This window comes from Candoia aspera, chromosome 8 (assembly GCF_035149785.1).
Source record: "Candoia aspera isolate rCanAsp1 chromosome 8, rCanAsp1.hap2, whole genome shotgun sequence".
NCBI classification, from domain to species: Eukaryota; Metazoa; Chordata; class Lepidosauria; order Squamata; family Boidae; genus Candoia; species Candoia aspera.
The window spans coordinates 72,560,037-72,587,197 of NC_086160.1; the positions used below are offsets into that span (position 1 = coordinate 72,560,037).

At 45.3% G+C, this 27,161-nt stretch overlaps 1 protein-coding gene across 2 annotated transcripts in view; it reads right to left on the bottom strand.

The window, feature by feature from the left end:
* Nucleotides 1–27,161, bottom strand: part of CTNNA2 (catenin alpha 2) — a 586,207-nt gene that overhangs the window by 395,803 nt on the left and 163,243 nt on the right. For both annotated transcript variants that reach the window (XM_063310026.1, XM_063310025.1), the window contains exon 7: nt 717–920. In XM_063310026.1, the coding sequence (XP_063166096.1) occupies nt 717–920 (204 nt within the window). The remainder of the gene's footprint in view (nt 1–716; nt 921–27,161) is intronic.

Sequence of the window (27,161 nt, forward strand, 5' to 3'; positions counted from 1 at the left end):
GCTACCAAAGACGGTTTTCTGTGCCTGGAAATTTTAACTGTGGTAATATATTTCAAAGATTTCATTGTATCCCCAGCCATAAAGATAGCAACTCAACAGCTCCAGAGAGCCCACACAAGATGCACTTTCTTAATAACTCCCATTAGACTGTTAACAAGCATCTATCTTTCCTTGATTGAGTTCACTCCTTTTTCTCACACACCAACCAAGAGGTTCCACATTTGTTCTAGCAGTTAAAGAAGGAAGTCAATCATGTCTCAAATTATGGGAAAACAAAAAAGACAATACTCTAACACTTTACCTTCCAAATCTGTAGCTCTGTTGGAATTTTATCCGATTATTATAATATATTTTATATAAAATGGTATTGAGGGAGAAAATAGACATCAATCTTCTCAAGGGATAATTTAAAAAATGGAGAAAACAATGTGTCACTACCAAAGATGTATGTATTAAACATGTACCCCATTCTACTAAGGAGCTCAGAGGTTCACATCCAAAATCCAGACACCACTGAGAACCAAACTCCAAAATGAATGTTCCATGCTTTCACACCACTTCAAAGGATTCAAAATGTTGAATTCCCTACATTATTTAACTGGACCATCTTTCAGGACTGCCAAGGTCTCACCCAGGATAAATGCTGTCCACCAAGCACGCAAGGCAATTTCACAACGGACAGAGGGAGAAGAAAGAAAAGGCGGGGGATTACTTACATTATTCATGTATTCGGTCAGCAAATCCTGCAGGGCCTGTCTCACTGCATTGCATTCAGCAACAATTCTCTCCCGCCGGTCATCACGGGTACAAGACGAATCGGCCATGAGTGCAGCCCCGCTGATAATGCTCTCCAACCTCTCTTCGAGGGAGGGTCGAAATCGGGCTTCGCTGAACGTCATGGGATCTAAGATGATCTTGTTCTGCAAAATCAAAGCAAGCATGATAGTAGTTTTTAAAAGCTACAATTTAATAGCAGGAGGAGGAGAAATGTAAAGATAGCTTTAAGTGAACTTTAAAAAAAAACCCTGATTATTTATTTAGTTATGGCAAGCAATTGGTTTTAAAGGAATATTTAGGAAATGACTGTGTTCCGGTTGTGTTCTGAAGTACCAACCCTGTTCTAAAGCAATTGCCTTTGGATACAAAATACTGCAACAGGTGTCAAAAGAAGGCAATTGTGAAGAATGTTACCTATTTATTTTCTTTTATTTTTATTAAATTTTGAGGCCACCCGGCTCCATAAAGACTCTGGGCAGCTTACAACCATAAAAGAATACGCAAGATAAAAAGAGAAAAGTGAAATGGAATTAGAAATACACCTTTCTAAAAACAATAAGCAGTAGGGAACATACAACCAAAATGAAATTAAATGAAATTACACCCACATCAGCATCCATCTCACCGACCACATATTTTTAAAGTCGTCTTCTTTCATTGTTCCCTGCATTCATTTTATTACCAATCACATTATTTTCCCCCTGTATCAAATATACAAGGAGGCACTCCTTGGTTCTTCCTTTATTTTATTCTCAGAATAAACTTGTGATATCTTGAGCAAAATAGAAATGAAGTTCACTGTGTGAATTTTCAGCCCCATGATGATTCTCAGTCTAGGTGTTATGGGGTCGGGGGGAGTAATTTAGGTCAGCATTTATTGTCTCTTATTAATTTACTGCATTTCTAAGCCAACTAACTACCACAGCCCCTTTCCACCATATTCCTATAATTTGAGTTTTGTACCTCCTGTTTAGAACTACAAAAAGACAAGAAGATTGTAGGAAGCAGTAATCCCTGCTTTCTCGTTTTGGGGATAAGAATCTGAAAGCTTCCCACAAAACAATTCTGTAGCAAAGTTAAAAAACAAAAAGGTCAGTTACCCAGGAACCAAGCCAACATTTAGAAAGGATTAGATATTTTGAGCAGCAAAGGAACATTCTCAAAACCAGATTACCAGGATTGAACACCACTTAAAAATAGATTAGAGCTTATGTTGCTGCCCCTTAATCACATTCTTCTTTAGCTTTCATTCTATAAAGATGATCTCTGGTGAGAGCGGGATGGAGGGAATGCATCCATCCTGGCTCTCCTTGACCTCTCAGCAGCTTTCAATACCATCAACCATGGTATCCTTTTGGTTCGGCTCAGGAAGTTCGGGGTGGGTGGCATAGTTTTGCGCTGGTTCACCTCCTTCCTCCAGGGCCGGTCCCAATCGGTGGTGATAGGAGAGGAGAGATTTGCCCCTCGAACTCTTCATTGAGGGGTGCCGCAGGGTTCAGTTCTCTCTCCTCTCCTATTCAACATACACATGAAACCACTGGGCAAGATCATCCATCACCACGGGATGAGGTATCATCAATATGCTAATGATACTCAGCTATATTATCTCCATCCCAGGTGAGGTAAGTGATGCGGTAGCTGCCCTCTCCAAGTGCCTGGGGGCTGTGGGGGTCTGGATGGGGAACAACAGGCTTCAACTGAACACTGGTAAGATGGAGTGGCTGTGGGTTGATGGCTCCTCTGTATCCAGGAAGTTGTCATCTTTAGTTCTTGATGGGGTTGCACTGCCCCATTCAGACCCAGTGCATAATCTGGGGGTCCTCCTGGACTCACGACTCCTGCTCGACGAGCAGGTGGCAGTCATGGCCAGAAGGGCCTTTGCGCAACTTCGTGTTGTGCACCAGTTATGCCCTTTCCTGGATCGAGAGGCCCTCCGAACAGTCACTCATGCCTTGGTCATCTCCCACATAGACTATTGCGATGCGCTCTACATGGGGCTACCCTTGAAGAGTGTCTGGAAGCTTCAACTGGTCCAGAATGCAGCCGCGTGAGCAGTTACTGGTGCCCCAAGATCGGCACATGTGACACCACTGCTGTGCGAGCTGCACTGGGTACCAGTTTGCTTCTGGGTCCAATTCAAGGTGTTGGTTATGACCTTTAAAGCCCTACATGGCATGGGGCCAGGCTACCTGAGGGACCGCCTCATCCCCATAACATCGACCCGCCCAACCCGGTCATGCAGAGAGGGCATGCTATGAACCCTGCCGATAAAGGAATTCCACCTGGTGGGGTCCAGGAGGCGGGACTTCTCTGCAGGGGCACCTGCTTTTGGAACATTCTGCCCCCGGTGTTGAGACAGGCCCATTCACTCCTGTACTTCCGGAAGAACCTAAAAACCTGGTTCTGCCACCTCGCCTGGGGTGGGAGGGCCACCAGTTCATCTTGGGGGTGGCTATTATAGATCTCTCCCCAATAAACAAGATCTACGCTGCTGGATTTTATATGATTTACTCAGTATTTATTCTAGTTTTATATAGTATTTATATTGTAATTATGTGTTTTAATTTTGATTGTAAACCGCCCAGAGTCCCCTTCTCGGGGGAGATGAGTGGTGATGGAAATTTGAAAATAAATGAATGAATGAATAAATAAATAAATAAATAAATAAATAAATAAAGTGGCAGAGCTATCCATCCATGGTGGAAGCAGTGGTGGGAAGTATGACATTATATAGCAATCTAAAGCAATATTTGGTGGGAAGGGAACCATTTCCTTGCTTTGAGCACTTGACTACTTTGAAAACATTTTATCACTGCATTAACACATTCTGCAGCCACCTGCAATTTGATTTAAAGTGCAGCCAGTGATGTAGAATCCCAAATGACACATATGCTCCTTTGTAGAAAATGTTTACCTCAACAGCGTGTTACAAGTCAATCCTAGCTTCTGTTTAACTCACAGTAGATGTCAGAAAGGCTAAAACCCAGGGCGACACACAGACGCCAAGAAGAAAAAAAGAATTTCTTCAGATATGTTTAAAATTACACACCCACACACACATCTATGCATATGCTGCTCAATAAAGATGGCAAAGGTATAACACAGAAGGAATTGACGTGTGTTACAGGTCAATCCTCTCAGTCTTCTCTGAGAGGAAGACAGGAAATCCACTGGGCAATTACTAAGGCTGGTTGAAGGGACAGGACCCAGCATGAGCTTGGCAGAAGCACAGTCACTTAGCCAGGAGATTGGGTAGAGCTATGAAACCTCCTCTGGGAGAAATCTCCTGGATCTGGCCCTGCCTCCTGCCCAGGGTAGCTACTTCATAGTTACTGCTGCCATCACTGATGCTTCCAGGGGTTACCCCATTTGGTATCTTTCCCCTAATTCTCTAGTCAGTGACATTTACAGCTCCTACAATCCGTAGTGTTCTTCTAACAAATAGAAGGTAAAAAATGGGGGGGGGGGAATGGAATGATTTCTATTACATAGTCTCCTTATAGTATAAAGGCATATGACTAGTGGCTTCAGCCTACACACCTCCTTCTTCAGAGATAAATCAGTCTCCCAAGAGAGAAACAAAAGCAAATTTTACTTTTAAAAGGCATCACAAAATATTTTATTTCTTTATTTATTTCTACTTGTTTGTCACTGAATGAACAGACCCACAGCTGTTCACAAAACAATCAACAAAAGCATCCACTGTGATTAAAATTTCCATGGAAAGTATAAGCAACAAGTATAAACAAATTAAAACCAATAACAAATCAAAGTTAGAACAATACAAAAATAAATTATTAAATAGTTATCATTAAAAATAAAACAAGTCATAATAAAATCAAATAGGATAATATCAAAAAATCAACCAATATAAGAAATTCAAAGTAAATACGTTAAGGTGGTGATAATAAACTATTCAGCCAAGTGATCTTCAGAAAAATTCTGTAGGATCCGGAACACCGGAAGGATCATCCTGCCAGTCTCCATCTTGGCTGATTCAGAAAGGATCTCTCCCATGTGAGTACGTTAACTTTATTAATAAAGCTTTATTTCAGTCACTCTGGCATCTGTTGTTCATTCTTTCTACAGCAGCCACAGCTAACAACACCAAGAAACTACAGGTCAATCAAATTCACCTTGGAAATTCTTTGAAAAGATCATCAAACAGTGGGTGTGTAAGCCCTTGGAAAGGACCATGGTTATTACTAGAAGCTAGCACAGATTTGTTTAAAAAGTCCTGCCAAACTAATCTCTCTCTCTCCCCCCTCCCTCTCTCTCTGGCAAAGTATTAGATTAGTAGACCAAGGGAATGGTGTGGATGTAAAATACTTAATTAAGGCCTCTGATAAAGTAGACAATAAGCCTTCTTCTTCATAAAACGAAACAATGTGAGATGGATGTTCCCACCACCAGATGGGCTTGTGGTTGATTAAATAACCATACCCCGTACGTCGTCCTTAACAAATTTATGTCTACATGGAGAGAGGTATGCACTGGAATACATCAGAGCTCTGTCCTGGACCACTCTCTTCAACATTTCTCTAAATGACTTAGATGAGGGGATAAAAAGGATTCTCAGAAAATCTGCAGATGGATTTGGGGTGGGGGAGAAGACAGGCTCAAGGTTCAGAGAGATCTTGATAGACTTGAATATTGGGCCTTTTCCAACAAAATGCAGTCTGAAATGTAGGCTTCTGATCTTAGGTAGGAAAAATTAGATGCACAGGTACAAGATAGGTGGTACCTGGCTCAGCAGTAGCACTTGTGAGAAAGGTATCAGTTTCTCAGTAGACTACAGTTTAATCACGAACTAGTAGTGAGCTTCATCTATCAATAGCACCAATGCAACCATGGGCTGCATCAACAGAGGTACTGACATGGCCTAAAGTATTGGTATCCCTGTTTTTTCCCAAAGAATGCCAATTTGATGTGACATGAGTTGAAACTGACATAACTAAATAGCGCCCACCATTCTATATGTCATAGTTCATACTGCAGACACTTGGCTTTTGATGTGTGACTTAACATATTCTTGTAAATAGTAAAGCAAACGAAAATGGCATGGATATCTTTATTGGTACCCATTAGAAGTTAAAACCCATTATTGGATTTTAGTGATCTCTCAGGCAGACTTTAATTAGTATCTAAGATTTTGTGTGCAAAGCATTTTGGAACAGGGAAAATTTTGGTCTCCTATTCTTTGGGTATATTCAAGTAGAGACTTGATAAACATTGTCTGAGATTATTCCATTTGGATTTCTGCAGTGAGCAGGGCACTGGATTTGATGTCCTAAAGGATCCCATCCAGGTGTGTAATTCTATGATTCTATGTTTTATTTTGCTAAATTGTTTTAGTAAAATTATGAATAATAAAATAACATTGTTCTGCTAAAAGTGTTAAATTGGCAAGAAGGATTTTTTTTTTTAAACTACCCAATCTAGATTACAGTCCTGAGATTTCCTGGTGATCTCCCATCTGAGCATTAATGAAGTCCAACCCTACTTAGCTTTTTTCAAGATCAGCCAAGACCAGCTATGGTCTGATGCCCCTGAACGCCACAGTTTGCCTGTTCAGAATCCTGAAAGTTTCCAGGAAGGTCTCCATGTTAATCGCTTGCAGAAAACACACACATGCACTCCTGCCACATTACACAAGAAAGGTTGTTGTTGTTGTTGTTGTTATTCATGCCCTTTATCCTTAAGTCTATATTCTGTAGGTGCTTGGAAGAAAAGAGAAAGAAAGAGGAAGACAAATTAGCAGGAAGACTTTCCACAACATGGAAACAATCTTTTGGACTCTGAGATACCAAGTGATAGATAGATACAGTAAGTACCTATGCATGTGTGATCCAAGTTTGCACTGGGGCACACATTTGACAACACCCAATGCACAAGCACAAATCCTTCTTGGCTCCATGGTTTCAGCCAGGATCCCTGGTTTTCTCCTATCATTAAGAGTAGGACTGCCACATCACTGATTTTAGCAGCATCACATCTATCATGACTGAGCCAGACTGTAAACAGGTGCGCTTGGACAGGTTTAAATCCTTGCACACCCATGTTGAGCTTAGTGGGTGACTTGAGGCTAATGACTTTCTTAGTCCAACCTACCTTATAGGGCTACTGAGGTGAAGGTAACATTACCTGTATAGGCTACTGAGTTCTCAAAGACAGGACACAAATGTAGTCATTCATGAAATAAATTAGAATTGCTGTGGGAGCCAGACAGACACAGAGAAAGAGAGCTTTCTCCTCTTCCATTCTTTCACAACCTTGATAGATAAAGACAGCCCTGCCTCCTTGCAGGCGTCCTTCTCCAGCACAGTCACAGCTCTGACAGTTCAGCAGCCAGTTGGAGGCCTTGCAGCACAACTGGAAGCCAGGACCACAGAACACAGACAAATGCTAGCTAATTTACGTTGGGCTGTGTGGATTGTTTTCCTCTTTCCCAGAAGAATGGTTTGGGGGAGATACAACCATAACCCAGTTGTATAATTATTTAAGGGCTCTACCAGCATATCCAAGCAGACACCTTCACAAGGAAAGAGGAACTGAGGAGCCTTATGATGAAGGTGAAAGAAGAAAGTGCAAAAGCTGGTTTGCAGCTAAACCTCAAAAAAACCAAGATTATGGCAACCAGCTTGATTGATAACTGGCAAATAGAGGGAGAAAATGTAGAAGCAGTGAAAGACTTTGTATTCCTAGGTGCAAAGATTACTGCAGATGCTGACTGCAGTCAGGAAATCAGAAGACGCTTAATCCTTGGAAGAAGAGCAATGACAAATCTCGATAAAATAGTTAAGAGCAGAGACATCACACTGACAACAAAGGTCCGCATAGTTAAAGCAATGGTGTTCCCCGTAGTAACATATGGCTGCGAGAGCTGGACCATAAGGAAGGCTGAGCGAAGGAAGATCGATGCTTTTGAACTGTGGTGTTGGAGGAAAATTCTGAGAGTGCCTTGGACTGCAAGAAGATCCAACCACTCCATACTCCAGGAAATAAAGCCAGACTGCTCACTTGAGGGAATGATATTAAAGGCAAAACTGAAATACTTTGGCCACATAATGAGAAGACAGGACACCCTGGAGAAGATGCTGATGCTAGGGAGAGTGGAAGGCAAAAGGAAGAGGGGCCGACCAAGGGCAAGGTGGATGGATGATATTCTAGAGGTGATGGACTCGTCCCTGGGGGAGCTGGGGGTGTTGACGACCGACAGGAAGCTCTGGCGTGGGCTGGTCCGTGAAGTCACAAAGAGTCGGAAGCGACTGAACGAATAAACAACAACCAGCATATCCAAGCAGACACCTTCACAAGGAAAGAAATTGTTTGCTGCACTGGCCACTAGATGTCACTATAGCACAACAAATAATCCTAGGTTCTCAATGGTCCAGAAGTTTAACAAAGGGACGAGGAACGTTTAAAGACTTACATTCTGCATTACTGATCTTTGTTATCTTGACAGTTGTTTTTTTAAAGCAGCTTCTACAACTGATAGTTTCAGCACAGGAGTGAACAACTGAAATTGTTCTTTTCTTCTTTTTGTTTGTTAGCTGAACTTCTAGTCTTGTTTCTTGGACCTCAAGGCAGCACCTCACCTCATCATTTCCTCATAATAATGCTGTAAGATAGGTTGGCCAAAGAAAGCAACTGAGCTTCACGAGAAAGAGGAGGTATTAAACCTTTCTCTGGTCCAACATTATACTATTCTCACTCAAAATGTTACATTTATAGATTACCCTTCCAGGGGGAAAAGCATCCTGTGCACTTGACTGTTCCCTGTAAAATTTTTACAAATGCCACTGAAGTGGTGCTTATGTTCACAGAAATTCAGTATGTGCAATACACTATGACAACTGTGCAGAAATATATATTGGAAAAGAGCTGTAGAGGCTAATAAAAAAATCCGGCTCCTGGCTGGCCCAGACCAAGTACCAGCATCTAACTTTCCACAGCAACGATTGATGATGATGATGATGATGATGATGATTTTATTTATATCCTAAATTGTATTGAGCACTCATCAGTCAATCCATCAATCAATAAAAACACAGCAACTGTCAGCCCTACAAGGTAGACCAGATCAAGAAACCACCTTCACAGGAAGACTAGAAGTTTACTTTATTGAGAGAGGCTTGAGGATCAAATCTTGCAAGTGATTGTGTTTTTCCTCCCCTCAATATGCCCATGAGTCAGGGAGGAGCCAGTCTGAGTCTCTTCCTAACTCTACTCCTTTCCCAGAGCAAAACAAATGCTTCTGCCTGTGTGTGTGTGGGGGGGGGGGGGGGGGCAGGGGTACCGTCTTCTGAATATTTCCTCAAGGCCATCTCCATGACTCTCTACAGCTTTTTACTGCTGAGGCCTGAGAGCGGGACCTCCATCTTACTCCAAAGCCTTGGTTTACCTCTACCAGTTGTTTCATATAAAACAGAGTCCCCCCGTGAGGGGTGAATAAATTTATATAAATAAATAAACACTGAACAGCATACAGGACAAGACAGAAGCCTGTGGGGCATCACAGGCCAAATGCTGAGGGGATAAGCCGTATTCCCTCAATGCCACTTTGTGGATATAACTTGAGAGGAAGGACTAGAACCAATGCAAAACAGTCTTCCTCTGAACCCAAATCCTCAGAGTGATCCAGAACATCATTTGTCAGTGATTCTGAAAAATGTTAAGAGGTCCACAGGAAGTAATATGGACATTCCCCAATGCTGGTCTATGACCATAATAAAAATTTGATTTGATTTGGACATTCTCCATCATCTAGTTATTGAATGGCAAGTTATTAACAATCCAGTCACTGACCAAGGCAAGAAGCAAGGTAAAAAATAATCCTCCTCCTCATATGTCCTCAACATCTGGTATTCAGAATGGTTTTGCTTCTGAACCTGGGGATTTGATTAAACTGGCATGATATCAGTTGGCAACAATACTGAAGATAACAATTCTGGAGAAAAATATTGGAAGATGGACTACAATCATGATAGGCTTAAACAGGTAACTGAGACAGAGGTACGTGCAGTAAAGGAGATAAAGAGGAGGGAGGTTACAGTGACAAGGGGGTCTTGCAGTTCATTGATTGTATAGAAGCTCCACAGGGCAACCATTCTAGTTGGCATGCCAATTATAAAGGACCAACTTGTTTTAATTCTGCAACTTATGTGAAGAGACATGATTGAGGTGTACAAAATTATGCATGGTGTGCATAAAGTGGACAATGAGAAGCTATTTTCCCTTCCCAAAATACTAGAACCAGAGGTCACCCAATGAAACTGAATACTGGAAGAATCAGGACAGACAAAAGCTTTTTTTTTTTTTTTTTAACACAACATATAATTAAACTTTGGAATTCACTACCACGAAAAGTGGCACTGGCTACCAGCTTGGCTGGCTTCAAAAATGGGTTGGATTTATTCATGGAAGTTTTGGGGTTCAAGGGATCTTAGCCTTGATGGCACTGGGGCTGCCTCTGAAGGCCATTTTCTGGAGACTGGTGGGCTTCTTTGTGCAGTTGGTTGGCCACTGGAAGAACAGATTACTGGACTAGATGGGCCAGGGGTCCCATCCATCAGGGCATTACTTATAGTCTAATGCTATTGGGTAGGTTTCTTCCCCTACTCCCCAAAAAACCAGCACAGATCGTAATTTTACAGGATGAATGCAACATGCCCTTAAATCATACTTCATTCACATTTACATTCCAGTTAAAATTTTTCTCAGTCTATTATTATTCAACAGCTTTGTTGAAATTTAGTGAAAATAATCAAATTCTGGACATATGCCAAAAACAGCTATTGAGCTGAATCACCTGGTGGGATATTGGGGAAGGTGGGCTCAGAAACCCACCTATGGGGTGTGCTGAGGAGTTTTCTGGGCATCTGGAGGATAAAATCCGCAGGGAGGCAGGACCCATTCAATTAGTCCGCCCCCAGCGACTGATGGACCCGGCTGGGTTTCAGAGGGAGCTGGGGGTTATACCCGAGTCTCTCCTGCATGGTCCAGCGGAGGCCCTGGCTGCTGCCTGGAATAGGGAGGTGGCTGGAGCCTTGGACATGATTGCGCCTGTGCGGCCTCTCTTGCCCACCCAAACTGGGCGGCCCCTGTGGTTTACGGATGAGCTGAGGGTTTTGAGGAGGGTTAAGAGAAGTCTAGAGCACTGCTAGAGGAAGACAAAAGCCAAACCCAACCAAACACAAGCTAGAGCCGTGATTAAGGCCTACCTTGTGGCGGTAAGAGTGGCGAAGCGCCAGTACTTCTCCGCTCTTATCGCATCCGCAGAATGCTGCCCGGCGGCCCTGTTTAAGATTACACAATCCCTTTTAGGGAAAGGGGAGTCAGAAATCCATCTACAGGGCCGTGCTGAGGAATTTCCAGGGCACCTGCAGGATAAAATCGCTCAGATCCAGACCAAGTTGGACTCCAAGTGTGAGACAGAGTCACAGGAGATACCCAGGGAACATACTTACCAGGTTATCTGGGACCAGTTCGATCCTGTTGAACCCAAGGAAGTGGACAGGATCCTTTGGACTGTAAATACTACCACGTGCCAATTAGACCCATGCCCCCCCTGGCTGGTGAAAGCGCGGGAGGTGACATGAGGCTGGGTCCAGGCGATAGTAAATACATCCTTGAGAGAGGGGGTGTTCCCAGCAGCCTTTAAGGAAGCGCTGCTGCGCCCCCTCAAGAAACCATCGCCGGACCCTACTATACTAGACAATTTTCGCCCAGTCTCCCACCTCCCCTTTTTGAGGAAGGTGGTTGAGAAAGTGGTGGCTTTGCAGTTCCAGAAGATTCTGGATGAAACGGATTATCTAGACCCCTTTCAGTCAGGTTTCAGGCCCGGTTATGGGACAGAAACGGCATTGGTCACACTTATGGATGACCTCTGGCGGGAACGAGATGGAGGCAGTGTATCCATCCTTGCTCTTCTAGACCTCTCAGCGGCTTTCGATACCATTGACCGTGGTATCCTTCTGGACCGACTTGGGGAGTTGGGGATGGGCGGCGTGGTTCTGCGCTGGTTCACCTCCTTCCTCCAGGGTCGGTCTCAGTTGGTGTTGATAGGGAGCAAGAGATCCAGCCCACAGCCCCTCCTTTGTGGGGTGCCGCAGGGTTCGGTACTCTCTCTGCTCCTTTTTAACATCTACATGAAACCACTGGGCAAGATCATCTGTCACTACGGGGTGAAGTATCATCAATATGCAGATGATACCCAATTATACATCTCCATCCCAGGTGAAGTAAGTGATGCTGTGGCCACCCTTTCTGAGTGCCTGGGGGCTGTGGGGGCCTGGATAGGGGACAACAGCTTGAGGCTGAACCCGGGGAAGACAGAGTGGGCTGTGGATTAATGGCTCCTCAATTTCTGGGAAATTGTCATCTTTAGTTCTGGATGGGGTTGCACTGCCCCAGACAGACCCGGTGCGTAACTTGGGGGTCCTCCTGGACTCACGGCTCCTGCTCAAAGAGCAGGTGGCAGCCGTGGCTAGGAGGGCCTTTGTGCAACTTCATGTTGTGCACCAGTTACGTCCCTTCCTGGAGCGAGAGGCCCTTCAAACGGTCACTCACGCCCTGGTTATCTCCCATATAGACTACTGCAATGTGCTCTACATGGGGCTACCCTTGAAGAGTATCCAGAAGCTACAGCTGGTGCAAAATGCAGCTGAGCGGGCGATCTTGGGTTTCCCAAGATCAGCACACGTCACTCCTTTGCTCCGTGAGCTGCATTGGTTGCCAGTATGCTTCCGGATCCAATTCAAGGTGTTGGTCATCACCTTTAAAGCCCTACATGGCACGGGTCTAGGTTACCTAAGGGACCGTCTCCTCCCCATCACATCAGCCCGTCCCACCCGGTCGTGCAGAGAGGGCATGCTATGGACCCCGTCTGCAAGAGAATTCCATCTGGTGGGGTCCAGGAGGTGGGCCTTCTCTGCAATATCACCTGCCCTTTGGAATATCCTTCCCCCAGAAGTGAGATTGGCTCCCTCCCTCCTGGACTTTAGGAAATAGCTAAAGACCTGGTTCTGTAATTATGCCTGGGGCGGGAGAGAGAGTAGGGATGGTTAGTTTCTTAGAAGGACCCAGCTCTGCCTGCAAATCATAAAGAACTTTCAGCCATCGAGGTTTTTATTATATTTATTGTATTATGTATTATAGTGCTTCATAGTTTTATATTTTTATTTATGTTTTATTGTAAACCGCCCAGAGTCCCTTTTGGGAGATGGGCGGTGATAAATTTGATTAATAAATAATAAATAAATTAATTAAATCACTCAGATCCATTCCAAGTTGGATGCTAAGCATGTAGCAGGGTCTGAGGAGATGCCTGGGGAATGTACTTACCCTGTTATCTGGGAACGGTTTGATACTGCTGGGCCTGAGGAAGTGGACAGGGTTCTTGGGTCTGTAAACACCACCACAACTAGATCCCTGTCCCTCCTGGGTAGTGAAGACAGCTTGGGAGATGACGTGTGGGTAGGTCCAGACGATGGTGAATTCATCCTTAGGGGAGGGAGTGGTTCTGGCAGCCTTTAAAGAGGCACTGGTGCACCCCCTCCTCAAGAAACCATCACTAGACCCTACCATTCTGGACAATTTCAGTCTCCCACCTTCCTTTTTTAGGGAAGGTGGTTGAGAAACTGGTGGCACTGCAGCTCCAGAGGGTTCTGGATGAAATGGATTATCTGGACCCCTTTCAGTCAGGTTTCAGGCCCGGACACAGGACGGAGACAGCTTTGGTCACACTTATGGATGACCTCTGGCAAGAGCAGGATGGTGGCAGTGCATCCATCCTGGCTCTCCTTGACCTCTCAGCAGCTTTCAATACCATCAACCATGGTATCCTTTTGGGGAGGCTCAGGGAGTTGGGGGTGGATGGCATGGTTTTGTGCTGGTTCACCTCCTTCCTCCAGGGCCAGTCCCAATCAGTGTTGTTAGGGAGCGAGAGATCAGGCCCTTGGCCCCTCCGTTGTGGGGTCCCGCAGGGCTTGGTGCTTTCTCCGCTCCTTTTTAACATCTACATGAAACCGCTGGGTGAGATCATCCATCACCATGGGGTGAGGTATTATCAATATGCGGATGATGCTCAATTATACATCTCCATCCCAGGTGAGGTAAGTGAGACTGTGACTGCCCTCTCTCAGTGCCTGGGGTCTGTGGGGGTCTGGAAGGGGAACAACAGGCTTCAGATGAACCTGGTAAGATGGAGTGGCTGTGGGTGGGGGACTCCCAGGTATCTGGGAATTTGCTATCTTTGGTTCTGAATGGTTGCACTGCCCCAGACAGATCCAGTGCGGAACCTGGGGGTTCTCCTGGACTCACAACTCCTGCTGAAAGAGCAGGTGGCAGCCATGGCCAGGGGAGCCTTTGCACAACTTCATGTTGTGCGCCAGTTACGCCCCTTCCTGGATCGGGAGGCCCTTCAAATGGTCACTCATGCCCTGGTCATCTCCCGTACAGACTACTACAATGCGCTTTACATGGGCTACCCTTGAAGAGTATCCAGAAGCTACAGCTGGTGCAAAATGTGGTCGTGCGAGCAGTCATAGGAACCCCAAGATCCGCACATGTAACACCTTTGCTGCACAAGCTGCACTGGGTGCCAGTTTGCTTCCGGGTCCAATTCAAGGTGTTGCTTATCACCTTTAAAGCCCTACATGGTATGGGTCCAGGTTACCTGAGGGACTGCCTCACCCCCATTACATTGACCCATCCACCAGATCAGGCAGAGAGGGCATGTTGCAGATCCAGTCCATAAGGGATTGCCGATTGGCAGGGTCCAGGAGGAGGGCCTTCTCTGCCATAGCACCCACCCTTTGGAACAAGCTACCCCCAGTGGTAAGACAGCCCCCCCCTCTCCCGGCCTTTCAGAAGGGAGTAAAAACTTGGCTATGCCATCTGGCCTGGGATGGGACGGGGGACAGCTCTTCATGGGGGTGGTTGGCCCCCATGAGGGTGCCAGGATAAGATCTCATTGTCCATTCTGAATTTTATATTTTATATTTATATTGTATTTATATGTTTTTATATTATTTTTATTCTTTGTAAGCCACCCAGAGTTGTCGTATGAGAGATGGGCAGCAGAGAAATGTAATTAATTAATAAACAAACAAACAAACGCTGTCTGTTCCAATGCAAAACCAGTATGATTGTGTCTAAGAGCATCTTTTTTTTAGATAAGACTGGAACTGGAATTTCATGGTAAATGCTCTTGGTTGGAAATAAAAGAGCACTTTTATTGAAAGAAAGAGTATTTAAGCCAAGTCAGGTTTTAACTTCGTTAATGTCCCAACTATTGACAAAGAGATATATACCTGAACTATGGGCATCACTGAGTGATTTCAACATGGCATTAAAAGGTAGAAGCTATGCATATCTTCTATTTTGTTGTCGTTACAGGTAGTCCTTGTTTAGTGGCTGCCTTGTACAGAGACCGTTCTTTGCAACCAATCCTCACCTTTACAACCTTTGCAGGTCTGTAAAGCAAAGGAAACCTGAAGTAAGATCATAAGCACAACTGCAGTTCCACTTAGTGACCACGTTGTGTAACAACTGAGTTGCCAGCCCCAAATGCGGTTGCTAAACGAGGACTACCTATACTGCTGTTTTAAAATACACTAATGGAACTATGCCATTTAGTTTAGTATTTAGGAAGGAGTTATTTACCTTGCTGAAATTAATCAGAGCAGCTACAACAAAAACAAAGAGGACTGCATTCTTTATTCCATGCATTAGGCTTTTTATACAATGGGCAATGGACTGCTTTGCTTCTTAAATTTACAGAACCTGCTGAGCTTGCAAAATATGTCCAATTCAAATGGTGGGTCACGTTGCAAGTTTAATGCCATTCCCTCCCTAAAGTTTTCCTCCTTTTTCAGCACGGAAAACACAATTCTGCACACAGGCAATCGGCATTCGTTAAACAAAGGCACTGAGAAGCATCTGCTCTGCTCTCTAATAGTAAACCTTTTATTCCTGCTAAAACTGTTGTTGACTGCTGTGCGCTAAGTGACCATACCACCTGCCTTGCAGTTTCTTCTTTAGTGCTTGCCCTGTTTGAGAGCTCTCGCTTGATTACTTTGCAGAAACAAGACTTTGGTTGCTACTCTTGCCCAGATTTAAAATCCCATTTTTTAGATGTTCGTTTGAGAAAGGAAGCAGCTTCAGACTGTCTGCTCTTTTGTTAAATGATGATGGGCATAAGGAGTAACAATTCCTGGAAGGCATTAAAATATAAAGCATTCTTACAGGTCCAAATCGAGGGGAAATGGATTTAGTGATTTCTGGTGAGAAGTTCAGTAGCAAAAACATTATGGAATACTAACCCTGCATACATAACATTGTCAAACATGTATTGTCCATGTTCTGTATCCTAGTTAGAGGCATTCTCTTTAAGGTGTAGAACTAGCGGTACTGCAGAAGCTACAGCTGTGCCTATGTTGATGGACTGTGCTGCAGTGGGAAAATTATCTTTATCCAGGCCCATCAGAAATACGAAAAACTGTAAGTGGTAGTTAGGGGAATTCCAGTGTTCCATTGTGTTTACTCCTGTTGTTCAGCATAGTACTTTCTGGAAAGCTTCAGAGTAGAACCACCAAGATTTGTGACCCTCCTGAGCTTAACATGTATGGTTCCTATCATTGTGCATGAAAACTGGGTGGCAGAAAGTTTTTCATCAGTTCCACAGTGAAAGTTAGGTAATTTAGGAACTTCCTTCCTTTGCTGAAGGCCTGACTTATGCCTCCCCCATGAGATTTGGAGGGCCCCAACCCTTTTGGCCTTCCAGAAGAACATTAAGATGTGGCTTTTTCTCCAAGCATTACAGGAACCCAATATACATGTGTCTGTCTTGTTGAGTAGTTCAGTTTTCTTTTGTATTGGATTATTTTTAACTTTGTTCCATTATGGATTTTTTAATATACAGTATATGGGTGTATTGTGTTTCTGTTTTGTTTTTGGTGGGGGTTGTGGACTGGTTGTTAGTGGCCCAGATTTATGTATTTAAAATGGACAGCATATAAGTTTTCTAAACAAATGAATAAATAAATATAATTTATTGGGCAGAGATACTTCAAATGTTCAGAACTGGATCATGTCCACCCATTATGGCTTTCCATTTTTCAGTCACTTAAGTAAATCCATACTTGATGCAAAATTTGTTCCTGACTGGCTAGCTCCATTCAAAATTTATACTAATTGTGAAAGTAAATGAACTAAAAATAAGCCCTGGAAGAACAGAAAGTTCCAAACCTTCTGAGGAAAAAGTGATACAGATATAATAGAAAGGGTTTGGGGAAAATAAAAATTATAAGCTTTTGACTTCTTGTATAGGAGCAACTTTGATGAAGCTTGAATTCTCTTTGATGAAGCTTGAATGCAGTGTTTTCAGTCAATACTTCTGTGCTGTTTTATTTCATTTTGGATCTCAAGAACAGGCTCACAAGTCCAGGTAGATGTCATGTTCACCGTTTCAATGTGCTTGGTACATCGTAACGTTTCACATGTCATTTGCCTGATACGGGTTTGATCTCGGGAGGGAGGAAGATTCCTCTTCGGGGAGTTGTAATCTGTTGGCTGCTGGGTTGGAATGTGTTTGGGTTATCTCATGTGTTCAAGGTTGCTTTCCTAGGATGTGTGGAAAGCGGTTACCAGCACCTGGGAGGGGGGTGGTTGCTATGGCCGGTAGAGGGGAGGGATTACGATTGGAGCCGAGGGTTTTTAGCTTGTATTTGGCGCGCTTTTAGTCATTCTCAGCTTTCTCTGTATTTGCCCTAATTTCCCTAATAAATCAGATTTCATTTAAGTAACCTCTTGTGAGTCTGAGTGTTTGGGGTAGGCAACCATTACATAAAGCTGAGAATCCAAAACTTCAAATCCCGCTGGCCCCTATCCAGGAAAAGAAAGGTTCTTTCGATCCTGTGAGGGAGAGTGCTGGCGATGACTGATCCAAGTGTGCTACTCGTGGAGAGTGATGGGTCGAGCGAGGGAGAGCCCGACTCTACCATGATGCGACCCGACAGAGCCCCCCTGGGAGAACTCTCAGCGATTCGGGAGGAGGCGAGTTCGGGGTCTGAAGGCGAAGCTGCGGGCATGAAAACCGCGCCAGAGACCACGGTCACGACCCCGGGCGAACTGGTCACCTGGGACGACAGTCGTGGGGACTTCTCAGAGGCGAGGGGCTCGTCCTGGAGGCAGAGATACCTGCTGTCCCCAATGGTGGTACAGGTGCCACCGGGGGGGGGGGGCTCCCCCACTCCAGACCGAATTCGGGTGCTAGAGTCGAAGATGGACTCCCTGGAGCTCATTCTGCAGAAAATGAGCATGGACCTGAGTGCGCTGAAAGATGTGCGGGAGGGGTCAAGCCAGCGGCATTCGACCCCTTCCTCTCAGACACAGTCTCCGGAATGGAGAAGGGGAGCTCGCCCAAGAGAGGGGGACCGGGCTCCCAGGGTGGAACTAGCGTCGCCGCTCGTCCCTGAGCGGAGGCAGCCGGGAGCTGTCAAAGCAGCTGAACCGCAAGTGGGGGGGCGCGGCCCGCTGGGCAGAGAACTGAGGGACTTCTCTGTCAAGTTCGATGGAGACCCGACAAAACTCTTGTTCTTTCTGATGAATGCCAAGGCGTACATGGAAGAGTGGGGGTCGCTCTTTCGCTCGGAAAAAGCGAAAATCATCACCATTGCCACCAAGCTTAAGGGGAGGGCAGCGGACTGGTATGTACAGATGTGCCAGTCGGAAGCCCCTGAACTGGAGAAATTTGACGAATTCCTCTGGGCCTTACAGCACCATTTCGAAGATCCACTAGCTAAGGAAAGGGCAAAGCGTGCCTTGAAAGAACTCAAGCAGGGATCGAGAACCGTGGCTGATTACGCGCTGCAGTTTAAAGCGCTAGCGGGGAAGGTGGAAGACTGGTCGCAGGCAACTGTAATAGAGTTGTTCAAGGATGGTTTAAACACCGAAGTGCTGCGCTGGTCGCTGGGACGAGATGATCCTGACAGCTTGTATGGGTGGATCCAGCTCACTGGTAAGGCTGAGCATGCCCACGAGGTGTTCACGCAGAGATGGGCGACGAAGTTGGGGTGGGATGGAAAACCCACCCGCCCTTCGGGCTCCTTTGGAAGATCTGGACAACGTTCGTGGGAAGAGGAGAAGGAGCACCGTTACGCGAAGGGGCAGTGCCTGCGCTGCGGCAAAGAGGGGCACCGCGCGGCGGCGTGCTCACGGGTGAAGGGCGAGGACCGGCAGGGAAAGTCAACTGTGAAGTCCCCCTCTCTGCTGAGAAAAATGAAAGCAGCAGTGGCTGACAGCGAGTTGGAAAGCGTGCCGTTCTACGGGGACGAGGGTGAGCCTGAATTGCTGCAGCCGGCGGGAAACGCCAGCCACCTGCTCTAAAGGGCGCTGCAGGGCAGGTGGTAGAGGAGGAGTGCGAGCCTGTGTCGGTGAGTGACAACTATCGCATTCTCACTGTGAAAGTAAAGTTGGGATCCCGCTCGAAGACGATAGAAGTGTGGGCGATGATTGATTCTGGGTGCTCACGGTGCTTAATGCATCCCAACGTGGTGGCTGCCTTGGAGTTGCCCACCTTTCCATTGCAACGACCCATAGCCTTCACCCAATTGGATGGATCCATGGCGGGAGGCAAACTGGTCACACATTTCACCGGTTTGGTAGCCTTGCAAATGGGTAGCCACCGAGAAGGGTTGTCATTTGTGGTAGCTCCGGTGGGGAGTCCTTTGGTGGTTTTGGGTGTCCCATGGTTGGTCCAGCAAAATCCTCAGATAAATTGGGTCTATCGAATTGTAACCTTTAGGGACGGATTTTATCAAGCACCGGAGGGGAATGAAGCCCCAGAGGAGGTGGTGGGGGTAGCGGCAGCTGCGACTCCGCAGTACCCAACCCCTCCTCTTGAGGGTCTACCGGAGGAATACCAGGCATTTGCTGATGTGTTTGGGGAGAAAGAAGCGGATCAACTGCCCCCCCATCGGAAAACTGACTGTGCCATTGAGCTGGTGCCTAACACCCAATTGCCTAAGCCAAAAATTTACTCAATGACTCAGAAGGAACTAACTTTGTTACGGGAGTTTGTGGACAAAAACTTGGCAAGAGGGTTAATTGAACCAGCTAGCTCGCCAGTGGGGGCACCAGTTCTCTTCCGCCCGAAGAAAGATGGGACATTAAGACTCTGTACCGATTTCCGTGGGCTCAATGCAGACTCAATATCAAATAAATATCCTTTGCCTTTGATAAAAGATATGTTATCACATCTGGCTAAGGGGAAAATCTTCTCCAAACTGGATTTAAGGGAAGCCTATTACCGTGTGAGGATCCGGGAGGGGGATGAATGGAAAACGGCATTCAATTGCCCGTTGGGAGCTTTTCAATATAAGGTTTTGCCGTTTGGTTTGGCTGGGGCACCTGGGGTGTTTATGCAATTGATCAATGAAGTATTACATGAACATCTGTTTAAAGGGGTATTGGTCTACTTGGATGATGTATTGATTTATACTGAAACTCTGGAAGAACATGTACAGTTGGTTAAGCAGGTGCTTCGCAAGCTCAGGAAAGCTGAGTTGTATGCCAAACTGTCCAAATGTGCATTCCATCAAACACAAATTGATTATCTGGGGTACAGGATCTCAGATAAAGGCATAGAGATGGATCCTGCTAAAATTCAGGCCATCCTAGAATGGGAGAGACCCCGCATCCGCAGGCAACTTGAAAGTTTCCTGGGGTTCAGCAATTACTACCGGTTGTTCATAAAGGGGTTCGCAGAAATAACTTTGCCCCTGACAGATTTTCTTCAGACGAAGGGGGTGGGAGAAACCCGCCGGGTAAGGAACCCAGGCGCCCTGCTTAGATGGACTCCGGCTTGTCAGATGGCGTTCGATAAGCTGAAGGAGTCTTTTACACAGGAGCCTATTTTGCAACACCCTGACCCCTCCAAGCCTTTTGTTGTTCAAGTGGATGCCTCTGATTATTCTATTGGAGCCCTGTTGTTGCAAGCAGATGGGGCAGGTTGTTTAAAGCCATGTGCCTACCTGTCCCGTAAATTCTCTGAGACGGAGAGACGTTGGCATGCGTGGGAAAAGGAGGCTTTTGCAGTCAAAGGGGCTTTGGACTCTTGGCGCCACTTGCTGGAAGGGGCTAATCATCCATTTGAGGTGTGGACTGACCATAAGAACTTGGAAGCCCTTAGTACCCCCCACAAGCTGAGCCCTAAACAAGTTCGCTGGGCTCAGTTCTTTAACCGGTTCAACTTCAAACTGAAGTTTATCCCAGGGAAAAAGAACTTCTTAGCAGACGCGCTGTCCAGGCAACCCCAGGACTCCAGCTCAGCGCCAGAGGTGGTCAGTACGCTGTGGACACAGCCACAACTGGGAATGCCGGCTGTGACCCGCAGTCAAGCCCGTGCGCAGCAGCCTGCCGGCAGTGATTCTGCCCCGCAGGGCACCTTGTCCATTTCATCTCAATTGCAACAAAAGTTTCTAAAGGAGCTAAAAACTGACACTTGGTTGCTAGCAAATAGAGATAGTGTTACTTTTGACCGGGGATTCGCTTGGAACTCCAATCGTCTCTATGTCCCTGACGGCTTGCGAAAGGAGGTTTTACTCCGTTCGCACGATGATAAGGTTGCTGGGCATTTTGGCTTCGTGAAAACTTTGCACCTGGTTCGCAGACAGTTTTGGTGGCCTGCGTTGCGCAAGGATGTAAAGGATTATGTTGCGTCCTGTTCTGTTTGTGCTATGTCTAAACGCAAGGTGGGGAAGCCTCAAGACTTGTTGCAACCAGTGGCCAGTCCTGCTTGCCCCTGGGAGGAGGTTTCCATGGATTTCATAGTGGAGTTACCTCCCAGCCAACGAAAAACGGTTATTTGGGTAGTAAAAGACTATTTCTCCAAGCAAGCTCATTTCATCCCATGCGTCTCCATTCCTTTGGCACGACAGTTAGCCCGCCTATTCCTGGTACACGTGTACAGGTTACACGGATGTCCCTCCCACTTAATCTCTGACAGGGGCACACAGTTCACCTCTCAGTTTTGGCGGGCATTTTTAAAACTTTTGGGCACTAAACAGGCATTGTCCACGGCGTGGCATCCTGAGACTGACGGGGCCACAGAGGCGCTAAATTCAACACTAGAGCAATATTTGCATGCTTTCGTGAATTATCAACAAGACGACTGGGTTGACCTCCTTCCCTTTGCTGAGGTTGCCTACAACAACACCGTTCATCAAAGCACCGGTCAAACCCCTTTTCGCACTGTTCACGGCAGGGATTTTGTCCCAATCCCTGACTTGCCGCAGCCACCTGTCCCACCTGCTTCACCATCCGAATGGGCAACGCAGCTGGCAGATTCTTGGCCGGTCATCCAGCAGGCACTAGCGGACGCACAGTCTGCTTACAAACAGCATGCTGATAAGAAGCGTGCCCCTCACCCTTCATTTCGAGTGGGTGACATGGTGTACCTGTCTACCAAGTTCATCAAGTCCTCTCAACCATCGAAAAAATTAGCTCCAAAATTTGTGGGTCCATTTCCTATTGTGGCACAAATTAACCCAGTGACTTTTAAACTCGATTTGCCACATAATCTGAAACGCTTACATCCTGTCTTTCATTGCAGTTTGCTCAAACCCCTGACTCGCTCTGACCGCTGGCACGATCAACCTCCGCCGCCTCCTCCCATCATGACTGACGGGCAACAACATTTTGAAGTAAAAGAAATTCTTGACTCTCGCCAGCTTCGCAACACACTGCAGTACCTAGTTCGCTAGAAACATTTCCCCCACCCGGAATGGGTGGCCGCTCACAATGTGGCTTCCCCTATTCTTGTTCGTCGCTTCCATAATGTTTACCCCTCCAAACCGGGTCCTTAGCTATTTTTGGGGGGGCAGTATGTCATGTTCACCGTTTCAATGTGCTTGGTACATCGTAACGTTTCGCATGTCATTTGCCTGTGAATGTGTTTGGGTTATCTCATGTGTTCAAGGTTGCTTTCCCAGGATGTGTGGAAAACGGTTACCAGCACCTGGGAGGGGGGTGGTTGCTATGGCCGGTAGAGGGGAGGGATTACGATTGGAGCCGAGGGTTTTTAGCTTGTATTTGGCGCGCTTTTAGTCATTCTCAGCTTTCTCTGTATTTGCCCTAATTTCCCTAATAAATCAGATTTCATTTAAGTAATCTCTTCTGAGTCTGAGTGTTTGGGGTAGGCAACCATTACAGTAGAGGAATTAGTTCCAACTCCAAGTCTTTAGATTTGCTCTGTCTTGAGCAACCAGGACAATCAATTTTATCTTTCCATTCTGTTCCGTCCAGGAATAAATGGGCTGCTGCCCACTTCTCGGCATGCAGGCCAATTCAGGCTAATGGGAGGACAAGAACAAATGTACCAACCTTTGCAATACTGAATAAAAGAGCCAAAGACCAAAAGAAGGAATTGGAGTGTTTTCCCTTCTATTCTGAAAACAGCAATGGCCAGTGGAGGAAAAATGCATTCACTACTATAGGAATCTATTGCATATAAGTTCTAATTATATTGCATAGCAAAGCCTTCCTTTTCTGTATCTTTATCAGATCATTTCTTAGTGGAAGAAGTCCGAATTACATTCCAGTCCTTATAAAAGAATAAACGTCATAATACATGCTTTATATCTTCTCCCCAACTCTTCAATGAGCAAAGAGCTGCAGATGGGAGAAAAGAGAGTGACAGAATACAAGGGTTGGAAATGTCCTAGGAGATCATCTACTTTAACCTCCTGCCCAAGGCAAGAACCGCTGCTACAGATTCCTGGCTGACAGTCTTCAGCCTCTGTTTAAATACCTCCAGCAAAGGAGAGTCCACCATCTCTTGGGAAGTCTGCTCCATTCTTGAACAGCAGGTACCACTGGAGTGTGTTTTGATGTGGTCAATTGACTAATCAATAAAGTTATTCATTCATTGGAATGTCTGTGTGTGATGTCCATCCCAAATCAGCTTCCGTGTAATTTAAACGTTTTGTTTCTCATCCTTTCTTTGGGAGAAACTCTGAACAACTGTGACCCATCAACAACAGGACCAATCTTCAGGTACTTGAACAAAGCTGTCACATCTCCCTGCTACCTTTTCTTCTCCAGGCTAAATATACCCAACAACTCCACCCATTCCTTATAAGCTCTTACTTCCAAAGCCCCTTTTTACTAGTGTTTGGTTTTTCTCCTCCCACCCCTCCACTTCCCAGCTTTTACACTGCTGGCATAAATTCCAACCTGGAACTCACTGCCACCTGGAAGCCCGTTGGGGAAGGGATGGCAACTTTTCCAGCAAGAGGAGTGTTCAGTGATGTTCTACCCTACCTGAAGACTGCTGGGAGCACAGCTGGGGACCTAATGATGTTGGCACACTGAGAGGAGCTGATCCTTGTGTCCTTGTGCTAAGCAATCGGACTTCTTAAAAATTAATTTTGAGCAGGATTAAGAAAACAAGCTGGTGCCTTAAGCCCTCCAAATCAAAGAAAAATCAGCCCACTTTCAGAAAGGAAACTGTGGGTTTTAAGGGGTGCCTTGGGTCTCCTACATCTCTGCAAGTATTTATTTATTTATTTACCATGTTTACATGGCCACCCATCCCACACAAAGTGACTCCAGGCGGCATACAACAATGAGGTAAAACAGCAAATAGATTTTAAAAAACTATCATTATAAAAAGGATAAAAATTATTAAAAATAAAATTATCAAAATTCTTAAAATATACAAACCCCATGGAGAGAGCAAGAATATTAGTCATAGTGGAGCCATCTAAGAATGTCTCCAGTTCCCAAAGACCCCCAGGCCCGATGACATAACCAGGTCTTGAGGGACCTCCTAAACAATAGCAGGGAAGGAGCGAGCCTAACTTCGGGGGGTGGGGGGTCCACAACAAGGAAGCCATGACAGGGAAGGCCCGCCTCCTGGGACCCACCAAATGCAAGTCCCCGATGGATGGAACCAGTAGCATACCTTCCCTGCCAGATCTCATGGGACGGGCTGATGTAATCAGGGAGAGACAGTCCCTCAGATAACCCAGTCCCATGCCATGAAGGCATGAAGTCTTAAGATACCCATTAGGCTCCTCTAGCCCCTCTTCCCCCCTCCCAATGGGTCTGAAAACTGTATCCCCACCCACTTCAGAGTATACAGTACCTCTAAATGGGATGCTGGGAATTATAGATCTTAGGGGAATTCTGGCCTACAGGCTACTTCGGTATCTCTATTCCCAAGCAATGATAGATATATCTGCAGGTAAAAAAGTTCCTCCCCCCATTCCTGCCTTCTGAAATCAAGGTACAATAAGTCCTTCCTACTGTTGCACTAATAGGAAGTGCCGTTTTTCATCAGGTGCCTAGGAGAAGGAAAAAATCCTTATTTGAAAGAGGCTTTTGCATGCTGGAGCCTTCAGCTGCTTTCTCTTGAGCACAGACCACATGGAAATGAAATCAGTTTAAGAAACACGTTTACAGAGTCCAACCCCTTCCTCCATTTTGGCCACAGTGACAGCCCAGTCTCAACCACACTGAACGTGGCCAATTCCTCTGCTTCGTTCCTTTAGATTCCCATGCTTCTTTCCTGTAGAAAATGCCAAGAAAGGAAGCACCAATGGAGAAAAAGGACACTGGCTTTATAGTCTCTTCTGACCTTTGGGCTAGAATGAGAAAGTTGGTAGAATGCTTCACAATTTCATCCAAAAAGAAGTAAAGGAAAACAGGCCAGCCAGCCAGCCAGCCAGCATTTCATCCTTCCTCCACTGAACTTGTAATAAAAATGGAGCCCAGCAGCCTGAGACGAATTGGCTGTCAAAGGCAGAGAACGTGGACAGGGGGCATGCCTGCCAGAGCGCACACCACCAGCCACCTGGAACGTAGGCATTTGGGTAGGATGGGGTGAAGCGCAGCAGGCAGACTGCATTGCTCTGCTTGGTCCAGAGAAGAGGAAAAAATATGACTTTTCATGCAGAGCCAGAAGCTTCAGATGGAGGTTACCTCCCCAGCAGGTAAGGAGCAGGCTGAAAACATCATCCACACTTGCCTTCCCAAACCAGGAGGTGGCCATCCTCACACTGGGGCAAGCAGGAAGTGGGGATCAGCCATCAGACATTCCTTTTTGTTCACTATGAGAGAAAGGCAATGAGGAAAAAGCATGTTTTGAGAACCATGAACCAGGAGGAGAGTGATGAAGGGCTTCCTACCTGCAATTTTAGTATAATAGAGTGGTGAATGAAAAGTTATAATTGTGTTTTAAGGCACTTCTTTTCCTTCAGAGTTTCTGTCTTCACAGAGATTTGTCTGTCAAGGATTCTTCAAACATGGCAGAAGTTTCTGAGGATTCTCTAGCATACACTTTTGTGGCCTCGGTCACCTTATATGTGGGCTTCTCTAAGACCTTGATAGGTTTCCAAGCTAGTGAATGTTTAGTGCATCCCATTAAGACAATTAATATACATCCACTATCAAGATATATTTGTGCCTTTTGTAATATTGCGATGAACATCAACTTATGCAATAATTTAATCCTCATATATTTATATTATCAGGGAGTACTTTATAACAATTCACTTTGAGTAAAAGTAAGCAAGATCCACATTTTTCCTTATCTAATCCTAGCAGTAGGTCCCATCTGAGTTATAGGGAAACCTTGGTTAAATAAATTAAGAGTGTTCTCTAAATTCAGTGTGGACATATTACCAAGTACTATATTTTGGCTTTCTATGAGGACTTAGGGGGCAAATCGCATCATCTCACATTAATCCTTTGTACTGAAGCAAAATAAATACTTCACTAAAGGATTTATATTCAGCTCCATAATCCAATTAGCATAATTAGATTTAATTGGGCAATCCATCCCCATGACAGTTTGAAACTAGGAAGCAAGACTTATCACAATTCTGTGGAAATACTGGCTGCAAGAGTGTGATTCTCTGAATTCCAAAACCAAAGAAGTTTCTTGCTGTTTCGTTGGCTTCCAAGTTAAGTATCTGGGGGCACCAGACAATCTGCCTATTCCCAAAACAGCCTGCTTAACAAAGGTTTTAGCCAGAGCTTTCTCCCCTTTGTTTAATAAAAGATATTTGGTCACAGATGAGGAGCACTTCATCTTTGTGATGCCCTGGTTATAAAATATTGTGCCCAGGGATATTCAGTCTAACTTCTCAGAGCCAGCCTAAACAATATATCCTACTCCACCAAGCTTCTGACTACATTATTTTCAGTGAATGCTGTGCTTTATGTGCTTCTTTACTATGAATGCAATTTTGTCCTCCTGATACCTTTGTCTATTACAAAGGTTTTTTTTCAAAAATCTCTTATAGTTCCACAGTTTTTTTTATTAATTTATGTTTTGTGCTTCTTAGCCAATTTGAAACCTCTGTGACAGAAAAGTG